Source organism: Limulus polyphemus, unplaced genomic scaffold (assembly GCF_000517525.1).
Source record: "Limulus polyphemus unplaced genomic scaffold, Limulus_polyphemus-2.1.2 Scaffold253, whole genome shotgun sequence".
NCBI classification, from domain to species: domain Eukaryota; kingdom Metazoa; phylum Arthropoda; class Merostomata; order Xiphosura; family Limulidae; genus Limulus; species Limulus polyphemus.
In genome coordinates this window covers 92,812-118,374 of record NW_013665863.1, presented here as the reverse complement: position 1 = coordinate 118,374, position 25,563 = coordinate 92,812, and the positions used below count along the sequence as shown (strand labels likewise).

At 33.4% G+C, this 25,563-nt stretch overlaps 1 protein-coding gene and 1 long non-coding RNA gene across 2 annotated transcripts; both read left to right on the top strand.

The window, feature by feature from the left end:
• The first annotated feature begins 2,942 nt into the window (after nucleotides 1–2,942).
• Nucleotides 2,943–5,778, top strand: LOC111085148. The gene is made up of 3 exons (XR_002609991.1): nucleotides 2,943–3,058; nucleotides 4,437–4,627; nucleotides 5,741–5,778. It is a non-coding gene; the product is annotated as an uncharacterized LOC111085148 (long non-coding RNA).
• Nucleotides 5,779–12,759: 6,981 nt separating this feature from the next.
• LOC106478814 (WD repeat domain phosphoinositide-interacting protein 3-like) lies at nucleotides 12,760–18,046 on the top strand. The gene is made up of 3 exons (XM_022382492.1): nucleotides 12,760–13,114; nucleotides 16,468–16,644; nucleotides 17,468–18,046. Exons 1-3 carry the CDS (start codon nucleotides 13,048–13,050, stop codon nucleotides 17,557–17,559), a joined length of 336 nt encoding a protein of 111 aa, XP_022238200.1. The 5' UTR covers nucleotides 12,760–13,047; the 3' UTR covers nucleotides 17,560–18,046.
• The last annotated feature ends 7,517 nt before the right edge of the window (nucleotides 18,047–25,563 follow it).

Below are 25,563 nucleotides of genomic sequence, written 5' to 3'. Positions count from 1 at the left end.
GCTCTTCGTCAGATAATACAGATCTTGCAAAGAGCGCTAGCTCAAAATGTCATTCTTCTTTTAATAAAAAAAATTTGGCAATTGTTCAATCTATTGTTTAATTCTGGTTCTTTATGGAGACTTCATTTACTGGAATAATAACAGTTTATAACATCAAAGGTCCTCCTAACAAACCATCCTGTGAAGAGTTATTATACCAATACATGAAGTCCTAAAGAATCAGCCTGTGATGGAAGACAGTCAGTTTATAGCAAAGCTTATAAGTGACCCATAGCATTACCCGAGGCTTGAATTCCCAATCAATTTGTAAATGAACTAAGTCATGACTTTCCCACAATTTACTGAGTACTCAAATGCATATTTTAAGTTGTTTCATTTGAAATTATATGCAGTGTCTTGCTCTCAAAACCTAAATTCATATCATTCTTGGCTTTAAGGGATTTTGAGTTACAGTAGTTAAAAAAAGAAGAACCATTATAAAACATTGTTTAACAGTCAATTAGATTGAATTTTGTTGCTATGCTAAACATACTTTAGACCCATAATTTTGTTAAAAATGAATTTTATTTTCTGCTCTCTCTCACTTTTTTTTGGGGGGGGCTTTAAAATTTGTTACAGTGTAGTTGATTAACAAGAGTTTGAAATCCCTGAAAGTTTAACCCATATGCATGCATTATGCTTGCAAACTAGGAATATGGAGAAGTTGTAAAAATCTTGAGAGCTTTATTAGAATGTATGTGTACATATACAATTGGTTATGGTGCAAAAAGCAGTTAACTATATAACGTATCCTAAGCAGTGCACCTACACTCATCCTTTAATAACAGAGTCCAAGAAAAAGTTTTTTGTTAATGTAGGACTTTTTCAGTGATTATTCTGGAGGTTAATCAGTTATCTGTCGTATTAGTTTGACTAAAAAGGAATTACTAAAACAAAATTTTATTGAACGGCCTCAAGGTTTTGAGTGAGTGTAGTACCATTAAAATCTTTTTCCTCATAATTTTTCAGTTATAATTTGAAAAACTAAAAATACATTTTGTAAAGTACCATCAAGGGTCATTGATCTTGTATCTTGAAATACTGGAAATCTGTTTTTAGGACGATCAATGGGGAGAACAGTTTCAATTTTGTTTGCAAAATAATTAGAAATGTTGCAGTTGCCTTCTGGTGGTTCATTGGCAAGATTGTGGTCTTATAATGCTAAACTTTAGGGTTTGATTCTCTGTGTTGGACTCAGTGTATATATCCCTATATATAGTCTAATGTTTAAAAAAAATCAAATGCAAGAATGAAATTTGGGTTAAATGAAGAATGATAAATTTAATTTTTTCTTTAATTTGTATAAGGTTTTTGTCACAATACTCCCCACCATTAGACTTGATGTCTGTTAACACTACAGATGATTCGTTGTGGGGATGGGGGCAGTGCTGAAATTTAGAAGTAAGGGAAAGAAAACAATAGTTCCATTGTTTAAGAGAAAGAAACAAATTTAAATTCTGGCTGTCAAATTCTTCATTGTGAGAACATGTATGTGTGAGTAGATTTCAAGAATTCCCCTGGTTAACTTTTTACAACTCAAATACTGGGTAAGGATAGATATATCCACTCCCCCTGAGAACCTTAGTCCTATCCTGAATTATAATAGTAAGATGCATTGAAAAAATAGCTGTTGTTGTTTGAAGAAAAACAATACAGTTTAATTAATCTACATTTTTAAAAAGGTGAACTAGCAAGTAATGAGTTACACTGTTCAGTGGCTAGTTGTGGCATCATGGTTTGCTGATTAATGTGATAACAGAAACTAATTAACTAATTATAGGCAGTGATGTGCAGATGACATTAAATGGGTAGACGCCAACTGACAGAAAAAGAACACTTTTCGAGCATTGGAAGGCAAGCTTAATCTGGGGGGGGAGGTATTAGGGGTGACTGTATAGACTGCGAGTCACCTCTAGTACACATAGGGTAGAAAGCCGTGAGAAGAAACCAGATTCGCTTTTTATTCCTATTCAGTCAGTCATATAAACACTTTTAAAATTTAAAACTAAACATTGAATTCTTATGTACTAACACTTTATTATTTTTCTATTGTAAAGACTTACAACTCCCTGTGTGACATAACTTACAGTACTAATAACTTACAGTAAGCAGATGTGGAATCAGACATATCTTTTAGTAGTTGTTAACATTTGTAGTGAGTGAGCATCAGCTCCACCTTCTGTGCCCCTTTTGTTTATCAAAAGTAAAGTAATAGAGAGTGGTTAACCTTTTTTTGTAACATTACATGACATCCTGTAGCAGCATTGTAGCTCATAATATACCAATGGAAAGACACTTTGGTTAATATTTTTAATTGATGACTAGTTAGTAGGTTTGAGTTTCTTTTTAAAGCTCATAAATACATATACACACACACTCTCTCTGAAAGAACTGGGTTTCAATACTTGTAATCGGTAAAGCACAGATAGCCCATTGTATAGCTTTGTACTTAACAACAAAACAAACAAACTTTTTTTTTATATATTTTTAAATTATTCTTTTAGTGTGTTTTTTATCATGTCCAGCCTTAAAGCTATAATCATAGTACAATTTCTTAAACTTATGTTGAATAATGTTTTTGTACTTAACAATTGCAATTAAAAGAAATTATAATTGTTATAAATTATAATAATAAATGTTCTGCTTAAAACTAAAAATGTAATAGTGACAGTAACATAGAAACACTACTGGGAGGGAATAGTTGAAAGTTGTTGTTGAAATGGACTTCTGTGTATCTTTATAAGAATGTCTGAAACTTGATAAAATGTTTGATCTAATTGTCAATTCACTAGGCAGGTTGCTCACTTCATCAACAACTTCCAAAATGGGATGATAGATATATATAAGGGAGCTTTTGAACTGGGTGATATACCAGTTCCTGTGTGGTAAAGTGATCCTACCTAGTTATTTTGTTACATTACTAGAATTGTGGCAGTCCTGGAAGCAGTCATCAAAGTTTATACCTTTACCCAGAACCCACAGCAAGTCCATGTGTTTGAAACATGTGCAAACCCAAAAGGTACTCTGAAATTGTATATAAACCTTTTTTGTTTTTCTTTGGTAAATGTATCTAATTTTTGAATTTGGAATTGTTTACTAGGACATGTGCTATTCATAAATAAAGAAAACTGGAACAAAATTTACTAGTGTAGTGGTTTAGATTACAGGAATTTTGATCCCATTCAATGTCAGTTTTTATCTCTTAGAAATATTACATCTTTTATTTAGTGTTGTGGGATGTTTCTCCATTAATAGCAACAAACCTTTACTAGTATTCCTTATATCAGGTTAAGCATGACGCTACACACACACACACTTGTGAAGCAAACTGAAACAATACTGATCACTTTATTCATTAGTATATTCCAGTTCAATCATTTACTCCTAAGCAGTACAAAATGATACCGTACCCTTCTTCTAAGGTTGATTCAAGCCTTGCACAATCAACTTGAATTATTTGTGTGTAACTGTTGTTATATTACTTGTAGTAGGTGATTTTTTTAGAAGTATACTATTACATGACTGTCTGATGTCGTCCTTTACAAATCAGTTGTATGAAGTATTTTGATTGAACCAATAGTAAAGAAACAGTAAAATGATATCAAGTGGGATTATCACATTTTCATTGTAAGTTGTGGTAATTAGATCTCTTTCAACATTCTCACAAAGTTATTTTGGAATTTTTGAAGTAGCAACTGAAAATTTTGTTGTACTTCACATCTTTGTGGCTCATTGTTTTTATCCAAATGTAAACTTTGGAAGGGGGACTTTTAAAATCACTTTTCTGGTTATTTTCTTTTCATCTGTAATAGTAGTAATAAAGTTTGCTTAGACAACATCTTATATACTATTTGAGCATCAAATAATTATAGGGCTGGCATAACTTCATGGGTAGATCACTTGATTTGCAATCTACAAGTTACAAGTTCGATTCCCTTCACCAAATATGCTCACCCTTTCAGCAATGTAGGTGTTTTGATATTATGGGCAATCCTACTTTTCCTTCGTAAAGAGTAGTTCATGAGTTGGCAATGGTTGGTGTCGACTAGCTGCCTTCCCTCTAGTCTATCATTTGTAAATTAGGGATGACTAGTGCAGAGAGCCCTTCCATAGCTTTGTGTGAAATTCAACAACATAAAAACGAATAGTTATAAATTCAATCTGTTCTATAATAAGCTAAGCTATTATTTAAGAAGTGTTTTTCTTACCAGAGTAAGCTTCAGGAAATTGGGAACATATTGTCCATAGGGTCTGTACATGTTGATGATTGCTGTGCTCCTGTCATTTAAATATTAGTCTAATAAATTATGTAAAAATGTCAGATCCACTAACAAATACAGTTGAATTTCAAATATGCATGCTTGCGTACTGAAAAGAATATTCTTTTGAATATTTAGGTCTCTGTGTGTTATGTCCCAATAGCAACAATTCTCTCCTAGCATTTCCTGGAAGAAAGACGGGACACGTACAAATTGTCGACTTGGCCAACACTGAAAAAGCACCACTTGACATCCCAGCTCACGAGGCAGCTCTAAGCTGTATAGCTCTTAATCTTCCAGGCTCAAAATTGGCCACAGCTTCAGAAAAAGTAAGTAACCTTTGATGCATGCTTCAAAAACAGCTGCTTCAAAAATTATGCTGTTTTGTCAAATGTCAAAAGATTATGAGTGAAAGGAAAGAAGCATATATAATAATATGTGAACTAAACAATATCTGTCATATCTGGTGCCAACTAGCCCTTTTGCCCAATACCAGGGTTCCACAGGTCAGATATGACAGACATACTAGTATTCTAGGCACTATTTATTATCAGCTGTTATGGTGTGAGGTATATTTATTAATGAAATGTAATCAATACCACTTTTATTTAAGTCATTTGCAAGTCAGAATGAAAGTAAGAATTAATAGCACATTATTATCTATTTTAGTTTTAACACTAATAATTTATCAATATTATCATTTTAAAACATAGTAACAAGTTTTTAAATTCACTTTCATTTACCTGGCAATTTTACATGTTCTTCAAATATTGGGTATTTTTAATAGTGTAACATCTGTAGATTTTAAAACATTTAATATTAAAGTTAATTAGAAGAAATTGTAAACAGAGTAAGTATCTTTTTTTTTTCTTGATTACCGAAGCCTATGAGCTAAAAAGTCAACAGCTGCTATTTATTTGTTTTTTTTGCAGAGGACTGACTCCACCTCTATCACTGAGCTCCAGTAGTTGAAATTTTTGCATAAATTTCTTAGATTTCCAATCATTTTCATCTGAATGTTATTGGTTAATGCAAAAAATAAACTAAATATGAAATATTGTTTCTGTATGTACAAATATCAGTAATAAAAAGTAGTCAGACTGATTTAATTTATAAGCCTAGACCTAACATGTTTTGGAAACTCGGGTTTGCCATCATTAAAGGAAACTAGGATTGCCAAAGCATGTTAGGTCTGACTAATAGGCTTTAAATGACTTTAATTCATATGATATAACATTGTTTTATTTGTTTTCCTGTTTTATATTGATGCTTTTATTTTTGATATTTTTGTTCTATTCTAGAAAACTATCATGCCTAAGCTTTCAACTCTTTCTTTTTCAAATTTTAACTTTTTGTTTAAATGATTGAAACATTTTTCCTCAGTAGTTTGTAAATACTTATTATGTGATAGCAGTGATGACTGTTATTCTTTTCAACCCTAGGGTACCCTCATCCGAGTGTTTGACACAATGACGGGAAGTCTTCTTAATGAGTTAAGGAGAGGAGCGAATACTGCCAATATTTACTGGTAGGTAGAAGAGACTAATATTAAGAGTAATCTCTACCCAAAGAGGTATTTGCACCATAGACTTTTTTGTACTTTTTATTTAAATGAAATTGTACACATAAATATTACGTAGGTGTTTTTGTTTCATTTGGCGAAAAAGTGAGTGCTAGAAAGTCAAACAAGTCAAATTATACGAAAATAATGCATGTCCTTGTGGGAACAAAGTTGTTATTATGAAAGATCTTTTATTCTGTTCTCACTAGAAATTTCCAAGGATTTACCCTGCTCTAAAACAAGAAATCCTGTGCCTTATTTGAAATCAATACAAATTTGATATGTTAGTTATGTAACATATCTAAATAGCTCTAATTTTGGTCACTTCATGTTAGTGAAAATAAAAATGTTTTGTTATTTGTATTAATTATATTTTTGTGAATTTTGTATTAAATATGATTTGTGTCATGTGGTAGACCTCTGGATTTCATAGCTGGTGAGCCAGATTCGATTCCATGTGATATCACAAATTATTCCATGCACTTTAAGAATCTGTGGGTGTGCTATAAGAGTGAGAGTCAATGCCTTATCGTGGGTGGTAAGGTGTTGCTAACTGGCTGCCTTCCCTCTGGTCAGTAGTTCAAAATTAGGTACAGTGGCAGACAACTTTAATAGCCATAAATACACACTTCTATAACTTTTACAGCTATACAGCAGCAGCATGCCCGTTTTACACTAGAGATGACCTTGACATGAACTTTCAATCTTTATACAACATTTAAAAATATCCATTTTATATCCACTAACAAAAATAGGTATATTTTGCATACAATAACTTTGACATTATCCTAGTGTAGTCTTGGATTTAAAATGCTAAATAAATATGCTACGAGGTCGGTCCAATTGACCGACCTCGTAATCATTTTGTACTTGTGCATTTTACAGTGTAACATTAAATTTTGATATTGAAAGTCATCTAGGATGATCTATGTATAGCTGTATCATCCCTATATTCTTGTTTGCATTCGTTTTGGTACTGCCATCCATACGTCATTTTACTTTTACAAAATGTTTTAATTGCTTATTACTTAGCATAGGTTGTAGGTGTTCTGATTTCAATCTTACTGTAACAAGTACCAGTGCTATAGTATAATTCATGCGACGTCTGGTGACGAAAGTAGCAAACAGAATCATCATTACAAAGCACCCTGAATTGTACATAATTTCTTTACTTTGGATATTTGGCAGTGTTGTGAACCGAGATTTCAAAACAACGTGTAAAAACAAAAAAGCTAAAAATGAAGATGGTTAAATCGACCCACATACAAAGTTATGTTATAAAACGATTTATAAAAAGAGTGCATCCTCTTCTTTATGTAACGTGTTTCTCTCTTTCTACCAATACACTAAGTATACGAAAAGTGTTGGCTGAGTAAAACGATACAATCTGAACATCGCTCGAGCGTTTTCGCCATAAATAGGAACAACGCATAAGATGCAATAGTAGGAATTCACGTCAATTTGACAAGTTTGGGTAATCCGCCTTCAACGAATAACATATATTATCACGCAGAAAAACAGATCCTGTAAACTTAGTAAATATATATATATACATATACATAATTTAATTTAAGGACAACAAGGGGCATATTGATCCACCTAGACCATCCCATCCACTATACTAAACTATCAAATAAGAATAGAGCCATCCCTTATCATTCAAATATTTATCAAGTCTTCCTTTAAACTTCCTTAAATTTACAGCATCTACTACATCTAAAGGCAACTTATTCCAAAGGCCAACCACCCTTTCAGAAAAAACAAAGATGTATTAACGGAAGCTGATCCCTACCCTGCCAAAATTTATACTTGTGTCTCCTAGTCTTATCATTCTCAACATTAAGTACGAAAAACTCCTCTTTTTTAAAAGAGAAAACAATTTCAGAGATATTAATCTGTCCTTGTATGAGAACATTTCCATCTCAGGTGTCATCCTACTATCCCTCCTCTGTACCCTTTCCAATATTTCAATGTCCTTTCTCGGGTAAAGAACCCAAGACTAAACACAGTATTTTAAATGTGGCATAACCAATGACCCATACAATTACATTACAACCACTTTAGACTTGTATTTAATATTTCTGTATATACAACTTAAAATCCTATTTGCACTACCACTAGCAACAGCACATTGCTTGGGTGGCTTAAAAGCACCAAAATATTTGTCTTCCACAACACTGCTAAGGTTATTCTTATGATATTATACTCGTAATTGAAATGGTGATATGCCAAACGCACGATCTTTCATTTATTATAATTAAAAGCCATCTGCCGTCCAATTCTCAATTCATCAAATAATTCATATCCTTTTGCAAAGCAAAAACATCCTTCTCATAAATAGCAACACACAAATACACAACATATTTTTAATATCATCAGCAAATTTAAATAATTTATTGACCATTCCTTCATCTATGTCATTGACCTAGATAAAAAAAAGGTTCTAACACTGTATCCTAAGGTACTCCACTTGTGAGATTAATTCAGCTTGACTGAACTCTATTTATAGCATAGTTTTACTTTCTTTCAACCAACCAATTTTATATCCGATGAACCAACCTATCCCCACACCTACAGAGATAAATACACCAAATCCTTAGCAGCACTCTCATCTACATAAGCAGTAACTTCTTCAAAGAATTAAAAAATTAGTAAGACAAGACTTTCCTCTACTAAAAACATATTGACTAGCCACCAAAATTTGAAATTTTGTTAAATGACTTTGAAAAGCATCTTTGATCAGATTTTCAGAACTTTTCCCACCACTGATGTAAGACTAATAGGCCTATAATTATTGTGGCAATTTTCATAACCTCCCTTGAAAAGAGGAGTTATACTAGCAAACTTCCAATCTTTTGGCATCTGTCCCCTTACTCAAGGACTTAGAAAGAACAATAATCTGAGTAGGATGGTCCATCTGAGGTGTAGATTTAGCATTTGCTGCTGCTGGCTTCTTCCTCTCTTGTGACTGGTTCAAACTTACCATTTCATAACTTGTCATTACGGAAGCTGCCCCTGTAAGGGTGAGAATATCTCTCGCAACCAGGTGTTGCCTCATAATTTGGCCTTAAAGTCTGTCACCAAACTTATCCTCAAAGATGTCTTCACAATCTGTAGAAGCTTAGTACCCTTACTGTTATTCCTTCTGCTACACACGCCCATGCAGTCCACTGTTCCTGAGCTTAATCTAGCTGACAATGAATAACCCTCTCACAAAACATTAATTCACTGAGTTACACAGGCGAATTCCTCCTGGCTTAAAAAGGCTCTATCGTACAATTGTCTCTCAGCATAAGAGTCCGATCAACAAGAACACCAATATCTTTTTCTACCATAACACTATTAAGGTTATTCTTATCAAAATTTAACTCATAATTGAAATGGCGACATCTCAAATGCATTGTATTGCATTTATAATGATTAAAAGCTATCTGCTGTTTAATTCTCAATTTTCTTCTGGGTTGAACTGTCAGTGCAATTTGATGACCATGACTGTATCTCAGTCTTCCAGTTGTGCGCCACTTAGATATTCAATAGAGTAAAGGATAAACTCTTCGAGCTCAGGATCAGGTATACCTGCTCCTGAGACCAGTTGTTACAGTTAGCTGTTTGAAACACTTCAAGAAATTACTTTATTTTGGTACACTTTGGACATTGGTGTGGGGATGAAATCTGTTTTGCCTTTCTCAAAGGGACTTATGGTTGCAATCAAAGCCTCTCTCTTGCAGGTTCTCAATCAATATCTGGCTGAGATGCCACTGACATCATCAGTGCAGTGCAGTGGGTATACTGAGGGATTCCAACCCTTGGACAAATAGTCGATCTCTGGTCCAAGGTGGAATAGCAACAGGTTACTTCTGGCAGCTTGTTCATCAGCTCTGCATGGCCCTAGGTTCCTTCATGGTAACCAGTTATCCTGGCAAATTCCTCCTGGCTTGGAAAAGCTTATAACTCTTCGTGTTTTCAATCTTCATTAGATGGTGCCCACTGTCTCACCTATCGGGGAAAACAAAATCTGAGTAGCAGACTTCATCCACCAAAGACACTATAAATTATTCTCAATAAGTCTTGAATGGACTTAACCAGAGTGTGATTATGTTACTCTGGATGCCGATGGTCTAGGAGCCATGTACAGGTCACCCTATATGATCTCAGCGACCCCAGTCAACTTTACTTTCTTTGCACTGAGCTGAGATTAATTATCAGGTGCAATACTTGACCTGCTGTTCTGGATTTATCATACATTGGCCGATATTCCTACATCTGTAGCTGCAAAGAGCTTGAAGTCATGGGCCTTCAAAGCATCAACAAAAGCCCAGTGTTCAGGAGAAGACTTCTCTTAGACCCTAAAACACTCTTATACGACTGTCTCTTTTTCTGATGATATTCCTGAATCTGCAGTTACAAAGAATTTAAAGTCACAGACCTTCAAACCGTCAGCAAAATTTCAAATCCAGAAGTGGGCTTCTCCTAGATCCGATGACTCTTTAATAAAATCATCTATCTTTAGTGAATAACTTTTTTTCTCTCTGTCTTCAGTACTTATACAGAAATATTTTTTTTTATTTAAGTAAAAAAATCATTTCTTTTAATTTCATTACCCAAGGACGTATTCCTGCATCTGCATCTACAATGAGATTGAATTCATGAATCTTCAAAGCATCAGCAAAGCTCAACATCCAAGAGAGATTTTCTCCTAGATCCGACAACTTTCTAATACAACAATCTTTCTTTAGTGACTATCTCTGTTTCTCTCGGTCTTGAGAACTTATACATACCGAAAATATTATTCTTTAAGTAAGAAGCATTTCTTTTCACTTGATTACCCAAGAGCTCAAGTAAGGGCAATATCCACATTAATAAAAAACACCACAATAATATTTTGCGGTTATGGCATCAAAATTTATCCTACCTACTTCCTACTCTGGTATTTTCAGGTAAACAAATTTCATAAAAGAGTAGATCATGTTGGTACACTTTATCATAGGAGGCTTGACAAGATAGATTGCAAAGTAATGCTGAATTCTGCTAAAATCATCTGAGCCTATGCCATAAAAGAATGGACTGTGGTACAATTGTTCTAGAAATAATCAGTTTTATCTAAATATACCGCACTATCTATACTCCCTCAAGACTTACTTCCAAAACTGGCCGTCTTAATCAAAATGTTCCAAACTGTCCATATCTAATGGTACTTAGTTAAATCAGTAACGTCTACTTAATTAGAGCAACTAGAACAGTATGCCTACATACCATTGGAAGACCTTAAGGAACACCAAGGTTATCCCCTTACCCACAAAAATAAGCAACCAAACATAAAATCCAAAATATTGTTTGATAGAAAATGGATCTATGGGCGCTCGCAGGAAGGAACAAGAGACGATATTTGTCCCCTTACATTTCACAAAAAAGTGCACGTATTATGATGTAAACTTAACATCGTAGTTAAACTAAATGTTTTTAGTTTTTTTTGCGTTTAAGCCCACATAACACATATTCTTGTAAAACAAAATTATCTCTATAGGCGTGGGGAATAAGTTAGCAAATTGGATAGAAGAGTGGCTGGATGGAAGTAAACAGAGGGTTGTTATAAATAGAGTTCAGTCAAACTGGATTAATGTCACAAGTAGGGTACCCCAGGGCCCAGTCTTAGGACCTTTGCTCTTTTTGATTTACATGAATGACAAAGATGAAGGAATGGTCAATAAATTATTTAAATTTCCTGATGATATCAATGTCTTGTGTGTTGCTGGCTGTGAAGAAGATGCTGCTGCTTTACCAAAGGATTTAAACCAATTTGGATGGGAATAATGTTAACAGTGTTATGAAAGAAAGGTATCTTGGTGTAGTGATTGATCAGTCGTTTAAGCCATTCAAGCAGTGTGCTGTTGCTAGTGGTAGGACAAATAGGATTTTAGATTGTGTCTACAGAAATACTGATTATAAGTCTAAATAGGTTATAATTTCATTGTATACGTCATTGGTTAGGTCACATTTGGAGTATTGTGTTCAGTCTTGGGCTCCTTACCATAGGAAAGACATTGAATTATTAGAAAGGGTTCAGAAAAGGGTTACTAGAATGGTGCCTGGGATGGATGGATTGCCATAGGAGGAGAGGTCAATATCTTTTAACTTGTTTTCTCTTGAAAAAAAGAAGAATTAGAGGGGGGATCTAATTGAGGTGTTTAACATTGTCAAGGAAATTGATAGTGTTGATGCATCATCTTTTTTCATACTTAGCAGTGAGAATAGTAGGACTAGGAGACACAAATATAAATATTGGCAGAGTAGGAGTCATCTTCAGCTAAGACAGTTTTATTTTTCTAACAAGGTGATTGGCCTTTGGAACAGGTTGCCTTCAGATGTTGTGGTGGCAGTAAGTTTAAGAGAAAGCTTGATAATTATACGAATGGTAAGGCCTGGCTTTGAGGTGTTTTTTATTTTTTAATTAACAGTTTTAGTTTAGAGGACGAGACAGCCTAGATGGACCAATAGGTCCTTTGTTGTCCCATTGTTAGGTTACGTTTTGCCCCCACCCTTGAAAATATTTCTGTTGGCGCCCATGAATGGGTCATATTCAAAATTTTCTCCCTGAAAATTATCTGAATGTCACATTTTTGAATATAATTAAACTTAGATTTAGCAACTAAGTAACGATTTACATATAATCCGAAACTTAAATCAAAATCTTTTTAAAAAATTTTATTTATCCTATTACTGCACAGATTTTGCAGCTTGTCTTCTTTGTAAATTCGTTCTGCGCTCACACTATGTGGCAGTGAAAATTGTGATATATATATATATATATATATATACACGTATAACAACAGTCAGGTGACAATGATATTGGTAAAACTAAAAGGTGATATTTAGAACTAGAACGAAGCATTTCTTATACGTATTTATGGCATATGTACTTTAAATAAATTTAATAATACCTATTGAAATTAGAAGGTATCTTTTAAATATAATGTTGTGTGTAAACGTCTAACCTTGTCATTTTTCTTAAGTTGAACTAAACAAATAAATAAAAAACCTAAGCCTCTGGAGCTAGAGTATGCCGTGTGTAATGGATGGCAATGTGATGTCAGGAGGAGGTGTTCATTTGTTTTGAAATACATCACTACCAACATATTTTACGAAATTTAAAAATTAGTTTCGTTTGCCGCTTGAGAAGTTGATTTCAACATGAATATAGGTCTTTCAAGCCCTTATGAAAATGGTTTGCTGTATGCGGGTTTCAATCAAGATCAAGGTAAGTCTCCTTGGTTAAAAATTCAGAATTTGAAGTACTTCCGTATAATTTTTATTTGAATTTTAATTGTGTATTTAATCTTTAGTGGCTTACTTTAATTATATACAACAAACAGTATTATTGTTATAACTTATACGTAGTTATAGTTATACTGTTGGTGTTATTGTTAACAGTGACAGTTATTGAGTTAACTTACGTGGTGACGATAATTTTGAACTGTGGCCTAAAAAATGCAATTTTAGTTTACCAAAGTACTCAGTTAATGTTAACGTAAGTTATAATTAAGAATTAAAAGTTTGTCAGTCGCAAGTTACCTACTACTAGTAGTAGTAGTACTGTAATTTGTAAATGTAATACTACTACTAGTACTAGTAATGAGTATTACATAGATGTTGCTAATATTATTATTAGTTTCCATTTTTTTTTACATTTCAGTTTTTCATTTTCTGTATAAAGCTTGGTTTTCAAAATGAATTCAGAATTTCTTTTCACATGCACCAAGAATCAAAGATATTATTTTGAATAATCTAAATTATAAGTGCACCATGCAGTAGTTGTTACACCTTTATTGAGATGGTACTTAAGTTTAAATTTTGCTGTTATTTGAAAATCAAAACACTTGAGCATACAGTGTTTGTCCATCACATGAAATTGAATTCCGGATTTTAGTGATGTAAGTCTGTAAACTTAACAATGACCAACTGTGAGAGAACTGCAAATAGTTAGTGAGCATAAGATTAATTTTGTTATTGAAACCAATTTTAGAGCTAATAACCCTAACAGCCTTTTTTATCTAGTAGTGAACTCTTTTTAAGGGAGTGTATAAAATCTGAAAATCCACCTTCCTTGAAATTTGATTTGGGTGGTAAAGATAAATTTGATTTGGGTGATAAAGACTGTTGTGTTATTCGCTCTAAAACTGGTCTCAGTATTGAAGGTAATTTTGTGTTTACAAACAGTTAATTGTTATAATAATGATACTCAAGAATACTTGAGTGGCTAATAAAAGTAAATGGGAAAAATGTACATGAAGCTTGGAAACTTCATACTGTTTCAATAAAACTAACTCTGCTCCAACCAAAAACATTTTCATAAATAAATGAATAGGAGAATTATTAAATGATAAATGCAAACTTATAAAATTTTGTAATGTAAAAATAGAATGTAAGATGTAGAGATTTGTTCAAATAAAGAAATCAGAAAATTTTTTTAAAGCAAAGAGAGAATATAAATGTCTTGTTAGTTCAAGCATAGACTTGGCTTAAAGGTTTTTTTTTATGTATAAGTTAACTAAAAAAAAGGGATAACATTTTTCCCCTCTTTGTGGAGCAAAGAAATATGAGTGAAGTGCTAAACAACTTATGTTGCTGGTGTTTTTCTGATAAAAAATGGAGAACAGTTCTTTTAAGGTGTAGGGGACTTGTCATTAAACTATGTTTCATAAATTGGCTTAGTGGTAGAAAACAAAAAAGTGATGATAAATGATAATTTTTGATGACTTCAGTTAGGAGAATGCGACTATCGAAATGCCTTGATAATCTGGTTTGGGAGTTATTGTTTATAATTTGTACAAAATGCAATGATTTTGTTTCTGTAAAATGGCCACTAGATCACTTACAAACTTTAACTAGCTCAATAAAGACACATCATTTAAACTTGGAAACGATTCATTAACACATAGAGATCAACACAAGACAATTCACAAACACTGGACAGGTGACATTCACAAGCTGAATGGCAAATCAAAGCAGGCACCAGTAGATACCTATCTATGTGATATCGCCTGCATGAGTGATACTAATGAGAAAACTACTAATGTAGAGCTCTTTTTCACAACTTGGCAGTGAGGTATTTAGACACTACAGCATACTAAATGTTGGGGGTCACATGTTTACAATAATTAACATAATACTGTGTCACAAACCAGTCAACAGTAAAAACGTTGTACATCCAATATCATGTGACTGTTGAGATACGTCATACACTGTAGTTTAAGCTTATACAAGATGACTGTATAAAATGTGAGTAGGAAATTGTGAGTTGTTATTAGCATAAGTTATGTGTGTGCATAAAGATTTGTAAGTATCTGTCAGGTAATGATTGTTCCAACAGATGCCTGTATTTGAAGGGAGAAGTAATTCTAACCTAATTTGTCACACAATGATTTGAATGGCTTCTTGGACACTGAAATATCTATAAGAGCTGTTTATATTTAGAATCTTTTGCTCATCCAAAATGACTGACATTCTTAGCATATTCTCATAACATGATCCTCCTGAAGTCAAATAATTTTCTTACTTCAATCAGAGTGAGGGGAAAGGCTCATAACTGCCAATGCCACTCAAGGAGTTTTCTTCCTGGAGTCAGGTTGCTTGAGAGTGCAACCTTAAGTGGGTGTTTAACTCCATTTAAGACTACATATGGCTACGAGACCAACATAAAATTATTAAAGGTAAACAAGTTGGCTTTGAAAACAGTGTTCATGCTAATACACTTTTTACCCAAAGGCACAAATTTACATATCGGGAACATACACAAGAGCCCCATTAGCAATCTCTAAGTAGCTATCAGCCAGTCAGCTTTATTTCAGTAGTTGGGAAATTAATCAAGTCTGTACTTGGAGATTTTGCAAGATAATTTAAATAAGTTTGATATTACTGAAGATAGGCAACATAGGTTTAGAAAATAAATTATATGTCTTATAAATTTCCCAACTTCATTTGAAAATGTTACAATTAATATAGATAGGGGTAATGCAGTGGATTTGATGTATGTAGACTTTCAGAAAGCTTTTGGTAAGGTACCACACATATATTTGTTAGGAAGTCTTGTGTCTGTTATCTAGAAAATAAGCTGAACAATCGCCAAGTTTATTTTATATTTTTATTTTAAGAGGATAACATTTCAAGTTGGCACTCTTTATCAGATTATACATCATACAACCTGGTTGTAAGCTGTACAATCTGACAAAGATTGCTAAGGAAATTCTATGTGAAGTTGATGAGTGAAAAGATCTTCGGTCATCCCCCATTTCATTGTTTTGAACTGGAGCACATGATCTGTTTGACCAATGCAAAGATACTTGTGCTGTGTGATCATTAGATCATTAAACGTTACTTTAGTTTGGCTTCATTTATTTTGCTACCAACTTCCTTGATCATTTGGACATTAAGACAATAAAATTGAAATGGCTGCCAAAACCAAGCTAATCATCTGATTGCTTATTTAGTTAAACTCCATCTGTTTGGAGTTCCAAGTTCCCTTACCATATTTCATCAAAATTGGTTCAGCCAGTTCCTTACAGCATCTTGTGACACCAGAAAGACTGACTAATAACTTTTTTTTATACCAAGGATGCTTTGCTTGTGGAATGGAGAATGGGTTCCGTGTGTACAACTGTGATCCACTGAAGGAAAAGGAAAAGCAAGATTTTTCTGATGGTGGAATAGGTTATGTAGAAATGCTTTTTCGATGTAATTACTTAGCTCTAGTGGGAGGAGGAAAGCAGCCACGTTATCCACCAAACAAAGGTATTATGAAGGATAAAAGAGAAACTGGTGTAGTACTTTTTTTGGTTTGGAGTAAGAATAATTTGTTGTGCAAGATAAGATTCAGTAATTTACAAGTTACGTTTTAATTATGATTGTATGGTTAGCTTTTGATTAGAAGTTATTAATAAATACTCTTGCAAGTAAACATTATCAAAACTCTTAATTTGATTTAATAGGAATAAAGATATTTAAAAAATGCAAGCTCTTTTAAATAAATTTTGTTTTAGGCATTAGAGATAATTTCTAATAAATTGTATTTTGTGTGGTGTTTACTTAATAAAACAAGTAAAATTAACCATGTGTCATCTTTTTAATCATTCATCACATTAATTTAGTAAATTAAATATTTTAGTGTGAAAAAATCGCTATTTAAACTGATACGTACATGTTTCTCAATGAACAGGTAGATTACAGTAAAACTTAAATAAAGTTAAGCCAAAGTTATCTGTGATCTGATGTTGAACAATTTGTGTGTTTTGACTGTATTTTTTACTTGTAGTTTAAATTGTGGTAATAGCAATTTTGCTAAAATATACATGAGGTTTTTAAAATAACCAGTTCTCAGAAATTGAGAACTATAAGCATCAATGTAGGCTTAACAATGTGTGGAAGTTGGTGAACGTGAATATTGCTGCAACATTTCATGAGAATTTAGTCTGCCAAAAATATCAAGTGATTGAGTCTGACACTTTTTGGCATACCCTGTTTATGCTTAACTTTTGTGAATAAAATAATTTTTGGACTTTCATACTATAATTTATCAGCGTAAAGTTGAAGAGCATTTATTTATTTTTTGTTATAGTTATGGTTTGGGATGACTTGAAGAAAAAGCATGTGATTGAACTGGAATTTTCAACAGATGTGAAAGCAGTCAAGCTAAGGAGAGACAGGTGAGCGCCAGATAGTTTTAGATGAAGAAATGTTAGTCTATTACTATGTAGAGAAACTATTTCTCAAGAAACTTGTACATATTTATTTAGAACCTGTATTCTTTCAAGTGTAAGTTGAGAAATGCACAACAAAACTGAGAAACTTTTCACTTTTTTGTGTTAATGGAAAAAAAATCATCCATCCAACAAGTTAAACAATTATACTAAAGAATGATTGAACATATGAGCATGCATTGTTATACATACTGATATCTGTTCCAAATATCTTGGTGAGAATGATCCTAAGGATGGTAATCATTCTAATAAAGATCATATTAATATGAATAGCTATGTCATGATTAACCGTGATGTAATAAATGAATACTTCATTCATACTCATACTTGTATTATATACAGATTTATTTATCTGGTCATTTTAGTACCAGAAAGTGAGCATCATTTTTCTTTATTGAAACACCCTTAGTACACTGTCAGGGGATATTAAAATAAATATATATATATATATATATGTATGTATGCCCTTTAATTTGTATATCTTCTATAAATTATATAAAAAAAAAGCCTTACAAGCACTTATTTTAAAGTTTAATGCCTTCCATAGTTCCCAATTATGTAATTTTCTGTAATCTCAAATGTAAAATTACCATTTCCTAAATTCTGTATACAATTTTAATACAGGATACAACAACTGGTATTGTACAATACTAGACAAGTTATACAAGATGTTTTTATCATGTCAGGATTGTATTATGCTAAAAAAGTTATTTTATGCATAATGCCTTAGACTAAAAGCTCATATCTTGCAAAGTGATTTATACCTAAAAGTCTGTAATTATCAGAACATGTTTTGACTCCGCTTGGTTTATACATAAGTCTTAGGCCCTTAGTTACACTACATTAATGTCTACCTTGACATAACCATGATATTATGATGACAAAACTGCATACAAACAGTCAGGAATACAGGCTGTTTGGTATCTTAGCGATTTTTTCTTGCCTTGCTTTTGGGCTTGTTGGGTATTATGCCAGTTGAGTACCTTGACCATCCCTACATAGGTAGCCGTCTCTAATTTAGCCATGGAAGGCAGCTAATCATCAACAACAACCACCAATTCTTGGGCCACTCTTTTACCAACAAATAGTGGGATTTATCGTCACATTATAAAGCCCCATACAGCTAAAAAGGCGAACGTATTCGGTGAAAGAGATTCGAACCCACGTTCCTCAGATTGCGAGGCGAGCGCTCTAACCACTATACAGAATATTATACATTCACAACTTCTTAGATATTGTAAAATTTGTAATAATATACAGTTTTTAATATGCAGTATAAATATGTTAGTACAAAAATTAATTTTCAATGGTTTTTATGATAAAATATTAATTAAATATTTTGAATTATTCTATAGTAAATATAAAAGGTATTTGCATAAATTTTAATATAAAAACACAAATGTATGTACATTTTAAATTAAAGACATAAATTAGCTTATGTTATGTACCGTAAAAATAGTTTCTAAAATTTATTGGTGAGAAGATAAATAATTCGAATTGTTTAGTTGGGTATTTTTAGCCACGGCATAGCGGCTCATAGAATGGCTCTGTGTTTTTCCAAGTACAAATGTTTAGCTCATAGCTCTGACATCTCTTGACCGATTTGAAATCTAATTACAGGTTTGGACTTAGGAGATCAAACCCTACGATTCATGTATTTGACCACGTCTCATACATCAATTTACTCTAATCCCGCCCAAAAAAATTCAAGTTGAGGACAGTATTGAAAATATCCAAATGAGTAATAAAATGCAACTGGATATTCGTTTGATATTACTGGCGCACAAAAATATAGCTAATAAAGAGAGGAAGAAAAAAGGTCTCGTAGATTAATTTACTCTAATCCTACCTAAAATAATTTCAAGTGCCGCGGCTATTGAGGATTCCCTCTTGCTTATTTCTTATGTAGTTGTGTCACCTTCTCTATATAAGCTATTGTTATTAAGCACAAAGCTACACAAAGGGCTATCTGTGCTCTGCCAACCACGGATATCGAAACCCGGTTTCTAGCGGTATAAGTCCGCAGATATGCCGTTGTGCCACTGGAGGAGCCTCTATTTAAGACCTTGCTACTGTGTGGAACTTTTCAGAATCATTAAAGTGGAATTACTGGGGAAATACAGATATTAGCATGGAAGGGTGAAGGATGGGAGCTATACAAAAAGATACAGCGGTATGTCCGCGGACTTACCACGCTAGAAACCGGATTTCGATACCCCTGGTAGGTAATGCAAAGATAGCCCCTTGTGAAGCTTTGTGCTTAACTTCAAACAAACAAACAAGTTATACTAAAAGCGAAAGGTTGGATTTAGTATAATAGTAACATAACATATTGGTATTTATGTACAAACATCATAATGGGGCAGGAGTGCCAACTTTCAAGAACGGTTTTGCTGCTTCCCACATTGATGTATAATACTGTAATTATTTTTATTACTAGATAAAAAACAATTAAATGTAGCATTGAACACATATCTTCCCATTTCTGGCTGCAGACAGCGAAAGGTGGTAAAGATGTGGGACGTTGTGGGCTTGAGCACTCACATCTGCTCCTTTTGGCTCTTATTTCCACCGTTACTTCAAAAAATCAGGCTACATTACATAATGATCCACCTTAAGGTTTGTGCCCCTATGTTGGACGTTTGTTTTGTGGCTGCGCTTTTGTTTATTTGTGTTTTCTTCTCCAAAATGTTAAATCTAACTATATATATATATAATGTGTTAGTTTGATTAAGACTTTAGCTGTAGTGTCATTGGATAATGTTTTCTTGTATTGATGTTCTTTACTTTAAAGTTCTAGTTTAATGTTGAAAAAAGTTTTAATGCTGTTTTAATAATTGTTTTTGTTAAGTTTTGTATAGTTTTTTCTTATGTCTTTGCTTATTTCCAAGTGTCATAGTATCTCTCGTCCTGTAAGGTGTGTCTGACTTACCAGTGATTTGCCAGTGTTATCTCGTTACGTCACATAAGCGTTTGGTGGATAGTGAACTTTGAGTGAAGGAAAGTGCTTGATCTGTTGTGCGATTTGTTTAAGCCCGTCATCTAGTGAAGCAGCATTATTTTATGTTTTTGTACTAATAACAGCCGTTACTGTTTCTTATTTAATAGTCCAGTATGAGTGACCAATTGTTTGTTTTTTTAAATTCTACAAACTTTCAACAAGGTACGTAGTTCCTGCTTAGTCCAGCTGGCCACTTCTAAGCTGGCCTTACGTGTAAGTCTGTGATGTCATGAAATTTTTTGAGTTTCAATACAACCAGTCTCTAAATTAATTACTAGTCTAAATTTTTAATGACACTTGCTTCTATGTAGAAAAGTGGGTGGGGTTGTCTCCTCGAGCAGTATAAGAGAATTTTTCTGGTTTTTTAAAGTAGCCCATTATAACTAGTTCTCAAGCCATCGAAAACCTGTCCCTTACTGATAGAAACTGAAACTTTCGTTTCCGGGTCAGTTCAAAAATGCAGTCATTAAAGTTAATTAAAACGATTTTAATTAGGATGTTCTTTTTTTTCATAATTAGATCTCAAATCGGTCAAGAGATGACGGAGCTGTGAGCTAAAAGTATTTACTTGAAAAACTCTGAGAAAAACTCAGAGCCATTCTACGAGCCGCTATGCTAAAAATCCAGACTCATGATTACGATAATTCAAATTCAAACAGCAAAAGAACATAATACTCACCAAAAGATAAACTGACTTTAACGGGAAAAAATGGCACGATATAAACATACCTAGCAGATTATCTGAATCAGGATTATGTGCACTATGAACACCAATACAGCGTAAGTATTTTATGAGTAGACTAGAAACGAACTGCTATTTATTTTAAATTCTGATTCTGGAGCTGTTTTATAAAGCGTATTAGTGACAAATTAGCTGTAGTTTTTTCTAGACAATTCTGAATCTGGAGCTGTTCCTGAAGTCTTTCGAAACGCCATCCTTTCCACCTGTTCTACTTTTGTAGATTACTGCTTCAAAACTTTCTTTACACTGAACTATGCAGCTGCTGCCCATTTCACCTTTGTTTATTTAGCCTAAATCATCTATAAAAGGTCTGATGTAGTTTATCTTCATATCAAGCTTATAGAAACTAAAAACAACATTATGTGTTTTTGTGTCTCTCAGTCAGGACAGAGGACCTTACGTACAAATAAATATTAAGAGAGAGCTCCATGTATTTTTTTCAATCGCAGAATATATATGTATATATATATATGTGTATGTATGTATGAGCGACAAGTTGTTTATGCTAATAGAACAGGGAACAGAAAACTACACGGAATATTGAGGAAAACAGACGTTTGATTTTTTTGCTATACGAAGGCTATCTGCGCTAGCCGTCCCTAATTTAGCAGTGTAAGACTAGAGGGAAGGCAGCTAGTCATCACCACCCACCGCCAACTCTTGAGTTACTATTTTACCAACGAATAGTGGGATTAACCGTCAAATTATATCGCCCCCACGGCTGCGCCCCCGCAGAGTGCGAGTCGAGCTCCATAACCTCCTGGCCATGCCAGGCCAGACGTTTGACGTTATAATATCATCCTTATATTGTATGAGATCAAAACGTATATATATATTTTAATATTTAAGTTTAGGTTTGTTTTGTAATTGAGTTTTACTTGTTTATTTGTCTGATTTGTCATTAAACGTAAAATAATGTAACAAAACAACAAGTTTATTTTTGTGCTTTATCTAGGTTAGTATTCAAACATACGAGTATGGGGAAGAACACCCAATAAAAAACTAAATATTATGCGAATTATGTAACCCATTTAAGGAATGTATGCAGCCTGTTTGTAAAATGTTTTGTGTAATATATATAATGTAATATCTTTAAATGATTGTTTATATCGGACAAATAAATTTCCCGTCGACTAAACTGTCTACAAATTAATGTAGTTTTATTTAATACTTGAAACCGTCTGTACTTGGCGAAACTCCATAATTATGGAGTTGAGGAAAACAGACAATTGCACGTTTCACAAATAATTCATTCATTACTACCAAGGCCTTTATTACTGCCTTTATAGTAATAAATTGATGCTAATAATAACGTACAATTGTTTGTTTTCTTCAGTTCTGTAGCTTTATTTCTTGTATTACACGTTTAAAAAACGGGATCAAAATTAAAACGAATATTACTAGGATAAGAAAGTGAGTTTTGTTTTTCCATAAGTGATTTCCATATCAGTATTTAATTGTCTTCTATATAAAATACAATGATTATTTATACATATCGAAACTTTGAACTATTCATATTACAGTGATATCGTACAAATGACGTAATTCATAGAATCATACCATCGGAAACATGATAGATCATTGTTGCGGTATAACGTATCTATCTGTATATCTACAGTCTACGCGATACTTGTAGAACAAGTATATACGAATTTCATGTATATCTACAGTCTACACGATACTTGTAGAACAAGTATATACGAATTTCATGTATATCTACAGTTTACACGATACTTGTAGAACAAGTATATACGAATTTCATGTATATCTACAGTCTACACGATACCTGTAGAACAAGTATATAAGAATTTCATGTATATCTACAATCTACACGATACTTGTAGAACAAGTATATACGGATTTCATTTTACATATATGCTATCTCTCATACATGTGGCCTACTTCTAGAATATTACACAAATTAAAGTGTGTAAGTTAGGATTTAACGAATCTCATAAAAGTAAGAAAGCTGTGATGTATGAAAACTAAATTTGTAAGAACAATAAGTAACACGCTGCAACTAGCGCAGTATATGCGTGAATAAATAAACAAATAAAAAATGAAAAACAAAACGCGTCGCACATGAAAGCCCAATAAAACTAGAGTACTAACAACATCATCGGAAGAGTAAAAAGGAAACTAAGTATCTATTGAACTGCTGTCTAATCTTTTGAAGTTTGTTTATATAAAAGGCTTTCTGTAGTCCATATGTTGAACAAGAAAAAGTTTTGGGTCAATAAATACCTCTTTCAAACAATTTTTTCTCCAATTTTTTTAGAACTACTCCTGGGTTTTATAGGGTTGCGATTCTTTACAGTAGGTGCTTGGAACTTGTTGGCGATAAAATTCATCAATAAACGGACAGCACACAATCCATTTGATTTTAAATAATATATTCGAAACAAGTCAACCCTATGTACAAATATTCGTTACACTATTGGTTACCACAGTTGTATCTAGAACTTTAAATAATTCTTTTTTATGTCAAATGTCCACACAGTCTAGTTCAATTACTTAAGAACCCAATTCACAAGACGAATTATTATTCTCTACTATTACAAAACAATCTGTGATTATTACACTTTAAAAGTCGCCAGCCTAGAACTATCTGACTGTATCTCTCAATAACTTTGTCTTACTTTCACTCTTACTTACACTAACTTGGTCGTCTATATATATATATATACGCCACCCGACTATAGACGCCACCCGAGACGTTCTGGTGTAGCAATACTCAGTTAAAGCAACGAAAAAAATTCAGCAGGCTCGAATAATATTATGTCAATTCACAACAGCTGAACTACATAACAAATGATTTATAAACAGTTACATAGGCAAACCTGCAATAAATTTTTTTTCTAAAAGTAACTTACTTTAATGCTCGCACAACATAAAATAATATTTTTGTAATAAACTTAAAATGAAACAGTTGTGTATATCTAACAATAATCCCCTCTTCAAGAAAAATATGTACAATATTTTGTACACGATATACAAAGACTGTTTTCAGTTCATACACAAAGTCTCCTGATATAGTCTGCACAAACATTTGCAGTTCCCTTCTTCTCTCATCGCATAGGGCATGAGATTCATTTTGACTGTATCTCTGGTCGTGGTCTCTATTTTATGTTGCATAATGTCTGTCTTACCTGTTCTATCTGTGAAGACATCTGCGTATTAGCACAGTACCTCTTGTAGGTCTTTCTTCTGCTTGCAAGTCAGTTCTTCACTTATGTTGATGTCCTTGTATGTATCATCTCCACCCACTGTTATTTGGTCTAGTAGGTTTTCATCTTCTATGACAAGGTTACTATCTTCTCTTTTTATGTCCATGACAGCTACAACTGCCTCAGTACCTACACCCTTCTCAAAGTACCTCTTCAACAGATTGGCATGGTCTTCCCATCCACTTTCACTTTATAGTCAATTCTGTTGACCATTTCCTGTACTTCAAAAAGTTCTTTAAACTGCAGGGTGAGTTGGTTGTTGTCTGTAAGAAGCAGAACCAAGACCTTCTGTTCGACCCTCAAATGTCAGTCCTTGGCTTTTTTGTCATATAGTTGTTTCTAACCTTCTTTGAGGTGTTTAGCTTTCCCAGTAGAACTGCTTTGATAGATCTAGTACAGTAATCCTTTCCAGTCCTCTATTCTCTTTTGTCTTGTGCTCGACTTTCTCATGGGCACTCTCTCAAAGTTTCTGCAGTAAAGAGACTTTCTTCTACACTTTCCTCAGTTCCCATAGACCTATATTTGGATGTCATCTTTAGAGACTTGCATGGGCTTGATGCCTTGCTTACATGTCTTTTCTTGGGCTCTTGTGGTGATTGCAGATGACTCATCAATCTCCTTTCTGTTTAATTCCTCCAAACTTCTACTACCTAGTATATTTCCAATCACCAATTCGTAGATGGGTGCCTTCATACACATATTACCCATGTAATATGGGTGTCCACCTTTATTCTTACTATAGGAAACTTTTTCACTATGCCATGGATCATCACACATAGATGTACCTTGCCTGTCATCTAGCCATTAGATACTAAACTGGTTGTCAATGCTTCACTTCTGCACCCAATGTCTCGTAATACCTTCACTTTCTTTTCCCCAACATAACCTTCACCTACTGGAATGTTGTGATTTCTTGGCACCTCTTGATGTTTGTCATATGCCCCAATCATTTCTGGCATTCTTGATCCATTTGCTAACTTGAGC